The sequence below is a fragment of the Narcine bancroftii genome, chromosome 7 (assembly GCF_036971445.1).
Source record: "Narcine bancroftii isolate sNarBan1 chromosome 7, sNarBan1.hap1, whole genome shotgun sequence".
Taxonomy (NCBI): Eukaryota; Metazoa; Chordata; class Chondrichthyes; order Torpediniformes; family Narcinidae; genus Narcine; species Narcine bancroftii.
In genome coordinates this window covers 56,825,895-56,844,141 of record NC_091475.1, presented here as the reverse complement: position 1 = coordinate 56,844,141, position 18,247 = coordinate 56,825,895, and the positions used below count along the sequence as shown (strand labels likewise).

The following is an 18,247-nucleotide window of genomic DNA, read 5'->3' as shown; positions in this document are numbered from 1 at the left end:
GGTACTGAAAATCTGCACCAACCAATCAGACAGAATGTTCATGGACATTTTCATCCTCTCACTGTGGCAGTCAGAGGTTCCCACCTGCTTCAAAATGGCATCAATCATCCTGGTAACCAAGAAGAGTAGCGTGAGCTGCCTCAACGACTACGGCACTAACTTCTATGATGAAATGCTTTGAGAGGCTGGTCATGGCCAGAATTAACACATACCTAAGCAAAGATCTGAACCCACTGTAAATTCACCTATCGTCACAATTGCTCTGCAGCAGATACTATATCACTGGCTCTCCACTCAGCTCTGGATCACCTTGAAAACAACAATTCAATTGACTAATTTGACTACAGTTCGGCCTTCAAAACCATTATTCCCTCAGTGCTGGTCAAGAAGCTACAAACTCTAGGCCTTTGTACCCCCCACCCCCCGCAACTGGATCCTTGACTTTCTCATCAGAAGACCACAGTCATTACGAATTGGAAACAATATTTGGATTAAATTCCACCAGTCATTTTTCAATCCATTTCACCAACATGTTGATAATACTCTTGCAGCTTTCCACACCATCCAATCTTCATATCATCCTAAAACGTATTGACCTTTCCTCCTACATCCACATCATTCACACATGTTACGACACCAAGGGTCCCAGCATCAATCCTTTTTGGACATGACAGACATCAAAGTATATCTCTGTCTCCAATTACCAAGTCAACTTCAACTCCAGCTTGACAACTTGCCCTAGATCCTAGGGGCTTAACATTTTTCAATCAATTGCTGTTTTCTAATCAATTAGCATCTCACTGTGTCCAGTGAAAATTTAAAAATCTCAGCCAGAGCCTCAGCAATTTCATTACTTCTTGAAATACATTACACCTTTCAATTTCACAATTCAACTATTCTTCAAACAAAGATATTTCTTCTGAATTCTTTATTCAGTTTAATAAGTCTTTCTAATACATTTGTTTTGCATTCCCACAATCTCCATGTCTATCATATCAAAAGTCACCATTTCCTCAAGACTGATCAGCAAACTCCAAGACCTGGGACTCAACACTCCACTGTGTAATAGGATCCTGGATTTCCTCACCTCCAGACCACAATCAGTTGGGATTGTTAAGAACATCTCCTTCACAATTTTCCATCAGTATTGGAGCAGGACAGGGCTGCATTCTTAGCCCCCTGCTCTACTCGCTTTACACCTATGACTGTGTTGCTTAGTACAACAACAACGCCATCTACAAATTCGCTGACGTTACCACAGTAGTGGGTTGTATAAAAAGGGGTGATGAGTCAGCATACAGGAAGGAGATTGAAAACTCTGTTGGATTAAGGAGCTGAATTTTGTACTTCAGGAAGGGTAAACCAGATGTTTGTAGAGGTTTGGTATGACACCAGAAACCCTGGCAAATTTATTCAGATGTGTGGTGGAAAGTGTGTTGAATGGCTGTATCACGATCTGATATTGGGATACCAATACCCCAGAGTGTAAAGTCCTGTAAAAAGTAGTAGACACAGCCCAGGATATCACAGCCAAAACCCTTTCCACTATCGAGAACATCTACAAGGAACTCTGCCATTGGAGGGTAGCAGCGATCATCGCAGATCCACATCACCCAGCATATGCTCTTGTCTCACTGCTGCCATCAGGAAAGAGGAATAGGTGTCACAAGACTTGCACCACCAGTTTCAGAAACAGCTGCACCCCCTCCACTATCAGACAACAACAAACTCAATCAGGGACCCACTTAAGGACTCTTACTTATGCACTTTGTTTTTATTTCTCTCTTATTGCACAGTCAGTTGATTACATTTCTTTATTTGTTTACATGTGCACATTATGTACAGTTTTTTTTGCACTACCAATAAGTGGTAATTCAGGCAAAGCTGCTGCATTGTGTGGGTTCCTTTGGTATGAAAGAACTTTACACGCGTCTCCCTCAGAGGAGCTTTGGACGTTCATGTAGTAAACCATTATTGAATATAATTGTCTGATCAGGCATACCTATTGGCCGATTGTACCTGTGGTCCCCACAGGTTCCTGTATAAAGGTGACTGTTCCACAGCCCCCTCCTCAGTGTAGGACAGTCGAACAGTATGGATGTGCCTTTGTTCTTAAGTGAATAAAAGCCTATTGGTTTCTCATCCTCAGTCTTTTGAGTTATTGATTGTGCATCAGAGAATATAGAGAAAGGAGTAGGCCCCAACCTTACATGCAGTTGGAGCTCAACAACAAATGATCTTCTCAGTCACATCCTTGCACTTAATGAATGTTTGGTTTTTGTGAAGATAAAATTAGGAACTACATTTTTACTGGTTATAGCATTTTCAAGACAAAAGAAAGGCAAAGAATGGAAGTATTAGCAAAAAAAATCATTGGTGAAAAAACCAGGTAGAGGTAAGAAATAAGTCTATCTGTTAACAATCTATTCTGTGCAACAGCCTGATCTCTAATCACGGGCAGCACCAACTCCAACCCAACATGACTGAAGGCTTTTATGACCTTTCTCCAGCATCCCCAACCTACTAAATTTCAGAATCCCAAGCAACTCAATACAACATCCCCTCCTGCATTACTCAATGCAATCAGACTAACATGTTCCTACATTATCCCAGAGAAACACGTCGTTAGGATGAGTAGTGGCTTCAATGCTATGTAAGTGCTTGTGAATTGTGAGTAACTCTGTGTGTGTGTGTTCCTGGACTGGAAATACAGAGGGCCAGAGAAACGATCGAGAAATTTGAGTTGAAATCCTGGTAGAGTGGCAGGGGAGTTTTGATTCAATGAATTAAATAATCTGGAATTAAAAAAAAATAAAAAATAATGTCTGAAACAGCTATATGTTACATCCATTCTTTTGGGGAAAACAAACCTGTTCCTTCAACCTATAACTTCAGAACTGTGGCCGACCACTGGCTGTTTGAAAGGATGTAGGAGGCCATGTAGTTGTACCAATTCACTATAAAAATCAATAATAAATGCATAGATCAATAGGCACAAGCTGGACATTGAATGTCAGTCTATCTAGTATAGTCCCTTTACATTAACAAATCAGGCCATGCCTAACATTGGAAATGGCTGGTCAGAAATTTTTCTGACCTCGTCGCATTCACAAATGCATTCTTTTCACATTGCAACATTAGATGTGCCCTGTCTCACTGGCATACCACAAGGTCTGGCAGGGTTTCCGGCCAAGAACTAAAAATGTATTGATCAACTGGCCAATGTATTCAAGGATACCTTCAACATCTCACTCTGGCAGGGCGTGGTACCTAACTATTTCAAACAGGCCTCAATGGTACTGGTGGCTAAGAAGAGAGGAGTAACCTTCCTAAATCACTACCAATCAGTGGCACTCACATCCACAGTGATGAAGTGTTTTGAGAGGCTGGTGTTGAAGCACATCAGCTCCTGTTTGAGAAGTGACATGGATCTGTTCCAATTTGTCGACCACAGCAAAAGGAGTGCAGCAGATGCCACCTCACTGGCTCTACAAAAAACCCTGGAACACCTGGACAGTAAAGAAGCAAATATCAGGATGCTTTTTATCTACAATAGTTAGGCATTCAATGCCATCATCCCCCAAAAACTGATCAGTAAAGTCCAAGACCTGGACCTCAACACACCACTGTGTAAATGGATTCTGGATTTCTGCAATTTCAGACCCAAATCAATGTGGATTGGTAAGAATATCTCCTCCACAATCTCCATCAGCATGAGAGCACCACAGGGCTGCATACTTAGCTTCCAAGCTACTTGCTTTATGCCTATGACAGTGTGGCTCAGCACGACACCAACACCATCTATAAATTTGCTTATGATACCTGCATTGGGTTGAATAAAAAGGGGAAATGAGTTGGAATATAGGAGCTGATTGTGGACTTTAGGAAGGGAAAGCAAGAGGTTTATATTGGGGGATCAGAGGTGGTGATATCGAGTAAATTTAAATTCCTGGGATTCACTATCTTGAATGACCTTCCCTGCACCCAACACAATAATGGCATCATGAAGAAAACATGTCAGCACCTCTACTTCCTCACGAGTTTGTGGAGGTTTGGTACGACATTGGAAACTTTGGCAAACTTTTACAGACATGTAGTGGAAAGTGTACTGACTGCATCTCTGAGTGGAAACCTCTGCAAAAAGTAGTGGACTCAGCCCAGGACATCACAGGCAGAACTCTCCCCACCATTGAGAAAATTTGCATGGAACACTGCCATGAGAGAGTACCAGTAATCATGAAAGATCCACACCACCCAGGACAGGCTCTCTTCTTGCTGCTGCCATCAGGAAAGAGGTATAGATTCCACAAGACTCACACCACCATCACTCAGCAACAAACTCAATCAGGTACTCATTTAAGGACTCTTTGCAGATTATTTAATATTATTTATTACTGATTTTTTTTTCTGTATGGTAAAGTCAGTTTCTTTCTTTGGTTAAATTTCTCTCTTTTGTAGACGTATATTTTCTTGAGTTTTTTTTTGCACTACCAATAAGTAGAAATTCTTCCTGGCCCACAGGAAAAAAAGAATCTTAGGGTTGTATGTGATGTCATAATGTAAAGGTTCCATTACTGTCAAGTAATACTACATTTAGAATGTAACATACATGAAATTCTTTAACTTTTGTCTACTGTAAGGCAGACAGAGAGACACCACTTTGTCCAGCACCCCTCACTGAAAGCAGTCTCCTTGGTCAGTTCTTGTACTGACCAAGCCAGATTCTGCTTAGCTTCCAAGATCAGACAATCTCAGGCATATTCAGGCTATTAGGTACTCTGAAAGGTCAAAAAGAAAGGGTCCTGGGAGTCTTCAAAATTGATTCAGGACTCCATGATATCTCAAAGGATGAGATCTAACATTGTCCAGGAGTTTCATTGGGAGCATTGCTGAAACAGGGGGCATTGAGGACCCCCACAATGCAGTACTCAGTATCTTTGACCTAATGCCATGAAGATGGAGATACGGGAGCATCAAAATGAGGACTGCCAGGCTGGGAAATAACTTCTTCCCACAGGCTGTGAGATCGATCTTATAATCTTCAGTGCCTTATAAATGAAATGAGTAAATTATTCCAAAATATTTATTTTATATTAGATCTTTACGCTTATATGTGAGCATTATGTGTGTGTATGTGAGTGCATTGTGGTCTGGGGAAACTCTGTTTCAGCTGGTTGTATATGCACAGCCAGAGGACGATAAACTCGAACTTGAGAAGTGGTGCTGATTCCTACCTGACGCCCTTCCTCAGCAGTGCATCACTATGTTGAAGTGCAGAGAAAAACAAGGGTTCATGCAGTTCATTCCATTGTTAACAGTGGCAGACTATTAACACAACAGGACAATTCCTGTCATACACACATCAGCCTACCCGATCTGTTGGGATTAACATGAGGAAAAAACTTTGAGCTTGTCCTTCTCAATTTATTTCCTGCAATGCATTGCTCATGAAGGCACGAGGAGGTGTGACTATGCCTAGTGCTTGTGGAGATGTACACAGGGTAGAAACTCTGCATTAAGTTTGCTGGTACCTTCTTTGGCTTGGCTTCGCGGACGAAGATTTATGGAGGGGTATGTCCACGTCTGCTGCAGGCTCGTTGGTGACTGACAAGTCCGAGGCACGGTTGCAGCGGCTGCAAGGGAAAATTGGTTGGTTGGGTGTTGGGTTTTTCCTCCTTTGTCTTTTGTCAGTGAGGTGGGCTCTGTGGTCTTCTTCAAAGGAGGTTGGTGCCCGCCAAACTGTGAGGCGCCAAGATGCAAGGTTGGAGGCGATATCAGCCCACTGGTGGTGGTCAATGTGGCAGGCACCAAGAGATTTCTTTAAGCAGTCCTTGTAGTTCTTCTTTGGTGCACCTCTGTCTCGGTGGCCAGTGGAGAGCTCGCCATATAACACGATCTTGGGAAGGCGATGGTCCTCCATTCTGGAGACGTGACCCACCCAGCGCAGTTGGGTCTTCAGCAGCGTGGATTCGATGCTTGCGGACTCTGCCAGCTCGAGTACTTCGATGTTGGTGATGAAGTCACTCCAATGAATGTTGAAGATGGAGCAGAGACAGCGCTGATGGAAGCGTTTTAGGAGCCGGAGGTGATGCCGGTAGAGGACCCATGATTTGGAGCCAAACAGGAGAGTGGGTATGACAACGGCTCTGTACACGCTGATCTTTGTGTGTTTCTTCAGGTGGTTGTTTTTCCAAACTCTTTTGTGTAGTCTTCCAAAGGCGTGATTTGCCTTGGCGAGTCTGTTGTCTATCTTGTTGTCGATCCTTGCATCAGATGAAATGGTGCAGCCGAGGTAGGTAAACTAGATGACCGTTTTGAGTTGTGTGCCCGATGGAGATGTGGGGGGTTGGTAGTCATGGTGGGGAGCTGGCTGATGGAGGACCTCAGTTTTCTTCAGGCTGACTTCCAGGCCAAACATTTTGGCAGTTTCCGCAAAACAGGACGTCATGCGCTGGAGAGCTGGCTCTGAATGGGCAACTAAAGCGGCATCGTCTGCAAAGAGTAGTTCATGGACAAGTTGCTCTTGTGTCTTGGTGTGAGCTTGCAGGCACCTCAGATTGAAGAGACTGCCATCCGTGTGATACCGGATGTAAACAGCGTCTTCATTGTTGAGGTCTTTCATGGCTTGTTTCAGCATCATGCTGAAGAAGATAGTAAAGAGGGTTGGTGCAAGGACGCAGCCTTGCTTCACGCCGTTGTCAATGGAGAAGGGTTCGGAGAGGTCATTGCTGTATCTGACCCGACCTTGTTGGTTTTCGTGCAATTGGATAACCATGTTGAGGAACTTGGGGGAGCATCCGAGGTGCTCTAGTATTTGCCAAAGCCCTTTCCTGCTCATGGTGTCAAAGGCTTTGGTAAGGTCAACAAAGATGATGTAGAGTCCTTTGTTTTGTTCTCTGCACTTTTCTTGGAGCTGTCTGAGGGCAAAGACCATGTCAGTAGTTCCTCTGTTTGCGCAAAAGCCACACTGTGATTCTGGGAGGACATTTTCGGTGACACTAGGTACTAGTCTATTAAGGAGAATCCTAGCGAAGATTTTGCCTGCAATGGAGAGCAGCATGATTCCCCTGTAGTTTGAGCAGTCTAATTTCTCACCTTTGTTTTTGTACAGGGTGATGATGATGGCATCACAAAGGTCCTTAGGCAGCTTTCCTTGCTCCCAGTAGAGCATGAAAAACTCATGCAGTTTGGTATGCAGAGTTTTGCCGCCAGCCTTCCAGACCTCTGGGGGGATTCCATCCATACCTGCTGCTTTGTCACTTTGTAGTTGTTCAATTGCCTTATGTCTCTTCCCGGGTAAGGACCTCATCCAGCTCTAGACTCAAGGGCTGTTGAGGGAGCTGGAGCAGGGCGGATTCTTGGACTGAGCGGTTGGCACTGAAAAGAGTTTGAAAGTGTTCTGACCATTGATTGAGGATGGAGATCTTGTCGTTGAGGAGGACTTTGCCGTCTGAGCTGCGCAGCGGGCTTTGGACTTGGGGTGAGGGGCCGTACACAGCCTTTAGAGCCTCATAAAAACCCCTGAAGTCCCCAATGTCCATGTTGAGCTGGGTTCATTTGGAGAGGCTAGTCCACCACTCATTTTGGATCTCCCAGAGTTTGCGCTGAAGATGGCTGCATGCGCGACGGAAGGCTCATTTCTTCTCTGGCCAGGACAGCTTTGCAAGGTGAGCCTGGTGGGCAGCTCGCTTCTTTGCCAGCAGCTCCTGGATTTCCTGGTTGTTTTCGTCAAAACAGTCCTTGTTTTTCCTGGAGGAGAAGCCCAGTACCTCTTCAGTGGATTGCAGTATGGCAGTCTTCAGCTGATCCCAGAGGGTTTCAGGGGACGAGTCCGTGAGGCGGACTGCATTCTCGAGCTTTGCTTGGAGGTTTTCCTGGAAGTTTCCTCTCACTTCATCTGACTGCAAGTTTCCAACATTGAACCTCTTTCTGGGGGCTCCACTGTTCTTGAACTTTGGCTTGAAGTGAATGTTGAGCTTGCAGCGAACAAGCCGGTGGTCAGTGTGGCATTCCGCGCTGGGCATGACCCTGGTGTGGAGCACATTTCGTTTGTCTCTTCCTTGCACCAGAACGTAGTCCAGGAGGTGCCAGTGTTTGGATCGGGGATGCATCCAGGTAGTCTTCAGGCTGTCTCTCTGCTGGAAAAGGGTGTTAGTAATGACAAGCTGCTGTTCTGCGCAGAGCTCCAACAGGAGGTGCCCGTTGTCATTGCACTTGCCGACACCATGCTTGCAAAGGATTCCTGGCCAGGTTTCTGAGGCTTTGCCGACGCGAGCGTTGAAGTCGCCAAGGATGACAACCTTGCCGGCTGTAGGCGTGCGTTGGATGAAGTTGCGCAGATCAGTGTAGAACTTGTCCTTTTCTGCTGGTTCCGCCTGAAGGGTTGGAGCATAGACACTGATGAGAGTGATGCGTCGCTTGTTTTGAAGGGGGAGTCGCATGGACATGATCCGGTCAGAGTGGCCTGTCGGGAGGTTTTTGAGTTTGGAGGCAATGACCATGAAGCCAACACCAGATAGGCGTCGTTCAGCCTGAGCCTTGCCAGACCAGTAGAGTGTGTAGTCCGCGCCGTGTTCTTGGAGGTTGCCTACATCTGCAAGGCGGACTTCGCTGAGAGCGGTTATGTCGATGTTGAGTCTGAGGAGTTCATGTGTGATGAGGGCAGACCGACGTTCAGGTCGGTGGCTGTCAGACTTGTCTAGCATGGTTTTGATGTTCCAGCATGCTAGCTTGAGTTTGTGTGCATCTTTTGAGGGGGAGGATGTGGACCTGTTCTCGGGCCTGCGCAAAGGAGCTTTTAGGTGGAGTGCAGTGTGCACAGTACTAGCCCCACCCTTTACACCCATGGTTCGTGTGCCATGGCCAAGCAAGCTGGGACGTGGCGGCGAGGTCCTTGGGTCGTAGGTTTTATATCAGAGTGTCCTTCTCCTATGTAGGTTGCTTAACCGGGCTGAAGAGGCCTGCCTCCCCTTTTAGGTCGAACCATATCTGGAGATCTACGACCGCTTTCCACAGTTATGATAATGCATAGATGAAGCAGAATGAAATTCAAGAACTCCTTCACAGAATTTTTGCAGACAGATTGCAGAAAGGATTCACGCTTGGACATGATGGCCACTTCTCTGCATCAACCAAAATGATTTGGTACCACCATTGTTCTAAATAGGACAGATTCCAACATACTAAGCAACAGCAGTAGAGGTGTACTTTAATACAATCCAAAAGTCATGCCCCACCATGCCCCTTGATGTACTATCAATAATCACAAAAGGCTAATATTGTGAAACTATCAGGCTTTTATTAACTAAAGACAGGAATTACCTACAACCTCATCAACTGATCAAAGCAAAGAGAAAGGGGGACATGCAAGGGGCTATGGGTAGGATCAGTCTTGGAAGGCATGTCCAGTCAGCAGCATGGCACAATGGTGGCTTATCACACCCCTCACTTCACTATTGCAGCTGAAAGATGGGACAAACCTTGTACAGAAGGAGATACCAGCTGAACCCAAATATGAGCGACCAACTTGGTGAAGCTACAGCTTATACATACTTAGAAGAAGTAGCACAAACAAAGCTAATATTTCCACATCCAGAACAACAGATCTCAACTGAGGTCTTGCTAAATCCAGGCTTGGTACAATTTGTAGCAAACTTCATAAACCTACAGCGTTTGTAGGTCAATTGGTGTACAGATATTTGGTGGCACAGGTTATTCGGCCAGCTACTGTGTTACAGGTCTAAATTAAAAATTAAATTAAAATAGGAGGTCATTCAGAGACCTAGGTGGAGAACAGGCAAGATGAAGAGATATTCAAGATTTAATTTAAGATTCAACATTCAAATTATTGTCATAGTAATAAAATCATGTCCTATTATATGAAATTTCTTTTTGCCTGTTGTAAGGCAGATAGATTTGCCACCGGCAAGAATTGCCTAAGTGCCTCTTAGTCAAAATTACAGTCCGTCAAAAAGAGAAGCAGAGTCACGGAGTGACCATAGATTTGCTTCTGCAGCCCCCGCAGCCACAGAGTCCAGTCCAACCACTGGCCACCTGAGCTCCAGATCCAAACCTCCGACATGGTCAGGAACCCTTCAGTGCCCTTGTCACCTCCTCGCATCCTGGTTCTGAATCCGTTTGAGCCAGTCTCCAGCAGCCCACGGCCAGGCGTGAGTCTCCCAACCGTCTAGAGCAGCCCACAACCTCTGTGGGTTCCTCACCAGCAGTCGCAGAGCCCCCTCCCTGGTCCGCCATCCGATTTCTAGATGTAGAATTTCTACATCAGATTTCTAGATGCAGATAAAATTTCTAAGCAAACTCTGCAAAGACAACTGATTTCTAGAGATAAAATTAGGTGATTGCCCTTGTTGTCAAGGTAGCATTTGACCATATGATATCAAGGAGCCCTGGTAAATGGACACTTAAAGTCAATGCAGGTCAATCATCACAGCTGCAGGATGCTGCACAAGGAGTTTGTCAGGACAGTATCCACCTTTGCTGCTTCACTAATGTTCATCCCTCCCTCACAAGAAGGCGGGTTGTTTGCTAACAATCAGTTCAAAGGTTGTCATGGAACAAAATTGAAGTACATCACATATATCACATTTTTAATGTATTATTAAGTGGCAGTAAAAGGAATCTTTGAACTTTTCAACCTTTGAACCACTGACCAACTCGCACACAATGTAGCAGCCTTTGCCCATATGTGGCAAGACTCACAACATATGGAACTGCGTGGCAGGGTGGGTGGGTGGAGGGAACAAATAGTGAACAATATAACTCCAGGCAAGGGCTACCGAGAGGGAACCTAACGACCCCACATTGGCATTCGGTAACATACCATTGCCGAATTTCCAGCCATACCATCAGCAACTTGAAAATGTAGATTTCAATTTTCATCAAACATTTTTCAGAAAAAGTCTCTGGGATCCAAATTGGTTATTCCCCTAACTAGTTGCAGGGATCATGGGGTGTGAAGAACACTAATCTGTCCTTGCAATATATGTAGTTCACTTACTTAATTCTGCCTGTGCACTTACATGATAGATGCCATCAATGCTAACTAAGCTGTTCAATGGTTCTGTATCTCAGAATGTGGCTAATACCCTACATCGGGGGTGGATATCATTGTGGGGGTGGCCTGGATAGGGAATAATGACATCGCAGAACAGAAGGCAGGCCCAGCAGTTCTGATAGACACACTCCCATTGCTCACTTAGTATTCGTCTCTTTCAGTCAGGAATATCCTTTTGTATCCTCACATACTTAACCATTATTTTGATTTTAGGAAGGTGAAGAAGAGGACCACACACCTGTCTGCATTGATGGGATGGAGATGGAGAGAGGTGGAATATTAAAATCCCTGGGAGTCCATATTCCATAAGACCTGGTGGCAGCAACCATGACGAAGGCACGCCAACATCTCCACTTCAGCATGTCATTGAAAACAGGTGCACTGTGGAAAGTATACCAACGGGTTGCTTCACAGCCTGGTTTGGGAATTCAAGTGATCAGGAAGGCTCCAGAAGGTAACAAACATAGTCAGGTTCATCACAGCCTCTGACCTCCCATCCATTGAAGATATGTATGTGCAGCGCAGCTTCAAGGAGACTGCTAACATCATAAGGAACTCCTGGTGACCCTTGGTCACAACCTCTCCTTACTGTCACCTTCAGGCAGAAGCTACAGAACCCAGAAGGCGAGCACCTCTGGGTTCAAGAGTGGTTTCTTTCCAACAGATACCCTATTCTTGAATCTCCCCTAGGTACACTAATCAGGGATTGCTCTAACACCACGAAAGGACTATCGGCACCATTCCAAAATCACTTTTATTTCCACTCCGATAACAGTGACCATTTATTGATACCTATTTCTATTATCACTTTTTAAAATTTCATTTAGTACACCATTGTAGTTTTTTTCAGTACTTTTTGGGTTTTTTTGTGAAGTACCTGTTCAGCTGTTTCAAGTAAGAATTTTGGTGCACATATACATGGTACAATATTGCACAGTTGGCATAGCGGTTAAAGCAATGCCGTTACAGGGCCAGTGATGGGAACTGGGGCTCGAATCTCATGCTGTCTGTAAGGAATTTGTACATTCTCCATGTCCATGTGGGTTTTCCTTGAGGGCTCCGGTTTCCTCCCATTGTTTGAAATGTACAGGGGGTGTAGGATAATTGGGTGGGGTGGGCTCATGGGCCAAAAAGGTCTGTTACCGTGCTGTACATCCAAGTTTAAAATTTAAACTTCAAACATTTCTGGCTTGAGCCATATGTCAGGATGGTGGAAAAACAGGCAGGTGCCTGAATTAAAAAGGTGAAGGAAAAGGGATGGGGGAGGAGGAGAAAAAGAAAGGAGCACAGCTAACTAGAGATAATCTGTGTGGGTTTCCTCTGGGGACTCCAGTTTCCTCTTACCATTTGAAATGTACTGGGGGGTTGTAGGCTAATGGAGTGTAATTGGGCAGCATGGGCTGGTGGGCCAAAGTGGCCTGTACCGTATCTAAATTAAAAAATGACAACAAACTAGATACAGTCGAGATACAATGTGTTGTTCCTTCACAACATGGCACTATCCAGAGGCAGCAAAGCCCTCACTGACACATTTCCCTCGTTTCTACACAGAGAGAACAATCTGGCAGGCAGAACGACTGTGTCACCTCCTCTCCACGGAGTGTTAGGATACCTGTTGCAAGTTTTTTTTGATTAATTTTGTGTTGTGACGTGATGGAGGAGAGCACAGGAATGGTTGAGTTGTTGGAGAGCTGGGATTGTGAATTAATCAAATTCAAGTCTGTCGCATGTGCACGGAGTGAGAAAGTTTGTTTGGTGAGCAGTCGAGCTGGTAAGATCAGCAAACAAATTTCTGAAGGAACTCAAGGGTCAGGCACCATCCATGGAAGGCAACAGAGATTCAACATTTGGATCCAAAATCCTTCAAGATTCCTGATGATTTTGGCACAAACTGTTGACTTCAATTGATACTTCCTGACTCACTTTCTTCCAGCAATTATTGTGCAGCTCAGTTTTCCAGTATCTTCAGGCAGTTAGGGGAATTGTTTACCGGTGTGCAGCCTGGCTGGAAAGGAGAAGTCTAGTTGCCTCTGGAGATAAAGCCTTTTTCCTTTTTAAATATTTTGATTTGATTTTTTATAAATGAATACATACAGAAAAAGAGATTGATTCATTACAATGATACAACTGTAACAAAGTAAACTCACTATAACAGAATTTGTTTTACATTATGCAACACTATTAATTCAAATAAAAAAACCAAAAATAATAAAAATAATTTTGTAATCCAAACCATTCTAAAGTTGCATGGCTAATATAGAGAGTACACTACTAGGAAAAGTTAACACAAATCCATGAAAATCACAGATTACTTAATTATCATTACCAATAAAGGTCATGAAAATAATTCAAAAACGAACCCCAAAGATTTAAAATTTTTAAATTTAAAACACTTGAACATCTAATTTTCTCCAAAGTTAAATATGACATCAAATCATGTAACCATTGATTATGAGTGGGTGGGACAGCATCTTTCCTTCTGGTCAAAATAACACATCGTAATAAGAGAGGCAAAGGGCAACATAAAATGTTGAGATGAAGACAATTTCACTACCTTCTGTTCAATCATTCTAAACAAGGCTATTAAAGAATCTGGTGTTAGGTTTACATTAATAATTATTGATAAAATACAGAAGAACTCTTCCCAATATTTGACAAGGGTCGAACAATACCAGAACATATTAATTAGCGAAACGTCCTCATTCCTGCATCTGTCACAATAAGAGCTGATATTAGGATAAATACAAGCTCATTTAACTTTTGACATACAAGCTCTATGGTCAACTTTAAATTGTAGTAATGAGTGATAGGTACATAGAGATGATGTGTTAACCAATTTAAAAATGGAGTTCCAAAAATTGAAATATAGAGATCCTGCTCCTATGTCTTTCTAATTTTATCCAATGAAGCTTGCCTTAATTTCAGCAAAGTGTCATATACAAAAGATATTAACCTTTTCTGAGATGATTTACCCTTGTAAATTGTTTCTATCAAATTCATAACAGGAGCTTGAAAAAGGTTGATAGTTGAGAATGGAGAAAGTCCCTAATCTGCAAGTACCTAAAAAAAATGAGAATTTGGTCAATTAAATTTGGTAGAGAGTTCCTCTCTGGAGATGAAGTCTTCCAGTCCATGCTGCCCAAATATACCCAGGAGGCCAAATACCAGTAGAATGTGGAAGGAAATTAGAATACCCGAAGGAAATCCAAGTAGACATGGGAGAACATGCAAACTCCTCACATACACCACCGGATTCAGATCTGGGTCACTGGTGCTGTACTACTGCTACTACATGAACCTTGCCACCCCTGCTAACTGTGCATTTCTCCCTCTATTTCTCTCCATGCTTCCTTGGTTTCCTTCTTCCTCCCTTAGCACTGCAGATGGACACTGTGCAGGCGATGGCAAGGTCTATGCCCTCACTACAATAAAGCTGTGCTGCAAGGCCGCTGTCAAACCCTAACCACATTTTGACACCATCTCGATTGAGAGCTGCAGATTTGAAGGAATCAGAATAATTTTTTTCAACACACCAGTGATGACACCATCATAATTTGTGGGCAACATGCCTTAAAGCTAAATAGATGACTCCCTCCTGCCTGTGATGGGTGAACCCACACAGTCAGCCCCTCTTATTTAAAAGTCACTCTATTGGCTTGTAACTGTAACATGCAGGGGCCCAGGGCAAATGGAATTATTTTTTGTTGAGATACATCACAGTGTCGATAACCAGAGTCAGTAGATGAACAGTATCCTATTGTTCTAGGAAAGCTGCAATCCTTCAAAGTCTTGTGCTTGCTTCACCTGCTGCACACAGCTCACAGCATTTTACAGAATGGAAATAGGCCATTTGCCCCAATTTGTCCAAGCTGACCAAAGTGTCCACAATCTGCTGGAGAAATTCAATGGGCCTTGTGGGAGAAAAAGAATTTCAGGCAGGAAGTCTTCATCAACACTATCCCAGAACATTTGACAATCCTTTCTCTCCCACTGCTCCTGCTTGACCCACTCAGTTCCTTCAGAAGATTGTGTTTTGGTCCTGATTCCAGCATTTGCAGCCTCCCCCGTGTGCCCTTTCTACTCAAGCTCATCACATTTGCCTGCATTTGGCTCATATGGCCACTGAAACTTTCCTGCCCATGACTAAATGTCTTTTAAATGTTGCAATTGTGGCAGCACTTATTAATTCCTCGGCAGCTCATTCTATTTGCTGACCACTTTCTTTAAAAAGGGGGCTCTTAGTTCCCTTTTAAATTTACCCTCATCTCAAGCCGTCTAATTTTAGACTATCCCACCCTGGGAAAAAGACTACCCACTCACCTGATCTATACCCCTCATGATTTTATATTCCTCTATAAAATCCACCCCCCCCCCCCAGCCTCCTGACCAAAAAGTTCCAGCTGCTCTTTATAACTTGAGCACATTGGTCCCAGTAACCCTCGTAAATCTTTTCTGTCCCTTTTCCATTTAAGCACATTTTTCCAAAACCTTGGTGATTAAAACTGCACACCATACTCTAAATGTGGTTCAAACAATGTTCCATACATTTAGAACAGAACATCCCAGCTCTTGTGCTAACCCTTTTAAAGAACTATGTATGCACCGAACTCCCCGAAGTCTCTCTCTGCTCAAACAACACAAGCTCTGAGAGACTGAAATGTACACTGGTCTCTTGAAATGGAGATCGATTTGTGCACCAGCAAGACGTTGCCACCATCTCCTGCCTTTCCTGACATCAACTGAATGGATGGAAGGTCATATCCATAGTGATCCCAATATTCACAAATAATGCAGTCCCTGCCCTCTCTGGGCTGCCTGTAGTTGAGGAGAGAGCAGTGACAGATTTCAATTAATGTTAATACAATTTCCCTCCTCAATGACTTAGACAGATGCAACATCTACTGCAATCCTTTCCTTCTATCTTTCTCTTCCCTTTTCAATCACTTTGCCTGCTCTTCACATTCTCTGTTAACTCTCCCAGTCATGCTCAAAGCCTGTCTCCTCGTACATTTCAATACATGATGCCCTCCTGTCTGAGGTCTAGGACATGTTGGCGCCCATAGTTTGGCCCTGGACATTATGGCACTGGATATTTTGGCCCACCACTCACTGACTGCTGGTCTCCATCCCACCAGCTGTCCTGTGACAGCCCTGCCAGCCACCATGTTCGGCGCTGGCCGCATGGAGCTATGCCAAACATGAACCTAAGTATAACAATAAATCCCAAAATGTTTCTGAAACGCAACGCTGGGGGTTGCCAGGCCAGCGCCAACTGTAGGCGGCAGAATGTCCGAAGGCCTATGTCATTTTTTTTCCACCAAAGTGTCTAATTCCGTGCTGTCTGTGGTGAACCCACACAGTCAGCCATTCCCATTTAAAAGCCACTATATTGACTTGTAACTGTATCGTGCAGGAACCCTTAGCAAATGGAATTGTTTTCTGTCGAGATAGATCTCAGTGGCAATAAGCAGAGTCAAGCACGCCAATGTCAGGGCATAATTGGTTTCTGCACAAATGTACAAGGAGGACAATATCCTTCAGTACCAGACCAATCCCATCATGTGGGATGAAACCAACTTCAAAGCACTCTTGAAACAGTCACTTGGATAATCACAGCAGTAGTCTTTTGAAACCAATCACCTGCCTGTTTGAAGTTAGCAGTCTCTTTTAACAACCTATGAGGATTGGGTGGGGAGGATATGGATTGATCCTGACATGGGTTCAACTGTGTATCATCACGAAAGGGCATTTGTTGGGAATGTTAAACTCTGAAAATGGTAGCATTCTGCCAGAGAACAGTTAACAATGTTATAATGTTTGAATTCTGGCAGATGATAGTGCATGGTCAGGAATAGGCTGTTTACTCCAAAAAAAAGTCTGATTTGAGTTCCTTAATGGATTTAATTTGTCTAATGTAGCTCTCAAACCACCCCTGTGAGAGAGAGCGACATTTTGTAGCCTGAGTTGCAATTGGTTGGTCCCTGTTAGCAGGTGAGTTAACCACTTCTATTTGTTTCTCTTTGTCAACAGATTCTTTCTTCAGTTAACTCCCGGGATCTTGAATTTTTAAATAATGTTCCAGCCAACGTGTCCAGGCTAAAAATGTAACCATTGTTATGGATTTGATTTTTTTTTAAAAATTATTAATGACTAATTCTATGCAGAATCAGGCGATTAGCAGCCTCCTTTTATAAATCACGCAGCTCATTCTTAATGCTTCCATTCCCAAGGCAACCTTTTTAAATCAGTTTCAATTTTGGCAACAAAATATGGGTGAAGACCAATGTGACAGATGCAGCGAGGGCAATTCTTGAAAAAAAATATTAGCAGGATGACAAGAATCAGTGACCCAAGCGAATAAAGGGGCTCTTCCCTTGAGGGGCTTGAACCATATTCATCTCCCCTCCCTTTCCTCCCAAGCACATCCTGATGCAGGAGCATCCAAAGATGCTGCCTGAAATAGGCACCTGGTCAAATTTAACCAATGCACCACAAAGGGCCAAGGGGGGAGGGGGGGATGAACTCTTGCTTGAAAGCCCCTTTGAAGGATCAAGCTAGGGCTGGGGCAGGTCCACCCCCCCCCCCCCAAACACACATATATACACCACCCCTCCCTCCTTTGCCCACCCAATTAGAAGTATCAGTGATGTGACCTACCGTGTGAGGCTGAGGACAGGTGTGTTCTATCTCCTCCATAGTCTTTGATGGAAGCTTGTAACAGGAGGATTTTGGGATATCTTCTCGTGACTCAGCATCAAATTTAAGTACTGGCATGACTGAAGAACAGCTTGCTGCCTCCACGACGCCACCGAGCACTTTCTTGCCATCAAACAGCCCTTCCCCGCGCTACCGGCAGCCGAGCGCTCACCACCCCCACCCCCGCCGGCGCCGTCCCCTCCAACCCCGGGAGATGCCAAAGCTCTCGGCTCCGGCTGGAAAGGCAGGACCCCTCAGCCCGTTGCCATGACCACCATTCAGCTGGCGGGTTTCATTTGCATAGCGGACGCTGGTTGGCTGCCTTACCGTCTCCCTCCCGCCCCGACTCCAAGCGTCTGGGCTGTGCCCCGCACACGTGGGAGTCCGCTGCAGCCTGATCCAAGGGCTATGACCCGCATGCCTGGGGCGTCGGAACCTTGGCTCAGGGAAACCCGAGGGTCAGTTCTCCCCAAATTA

General features: G+C 44.3%; 1 protein-coding gene across 6 annotated transcripts in view; it reads right to left on the bottom strand.

Moving 5' to 3' along the window:
• The window catches only part of LOC138738953 (choline-phosphate cytidylyltransferase B), a 73,368-nt gene extending 55,377 nt beyond the window's left edge, over nt 1-17,991 (bottom strand). For 5 of the 6 annotated variants that reach the window (XR_011341900.1, XM_069890185.1, XM_069890183.1 and 2 more), the window contains exon 1: nt 17,732-17,991. Coding sequence is in view for 5 of the 6 variants with exons in the window: in XM_069890185.1 (XP_069746286.1) it covers nt 17,732-17,848 (117 nt within the window). In the remaining variant the exon portion in view is untranslated. The remainder of the gene's footprint in view (nt 1-17,731) is intronic. The other variant, XM_069890186.1, reaches the window with a different exon arrangement.
• Nucleotides 17,992-18,247: the final 256 nt, after the last annotated feature.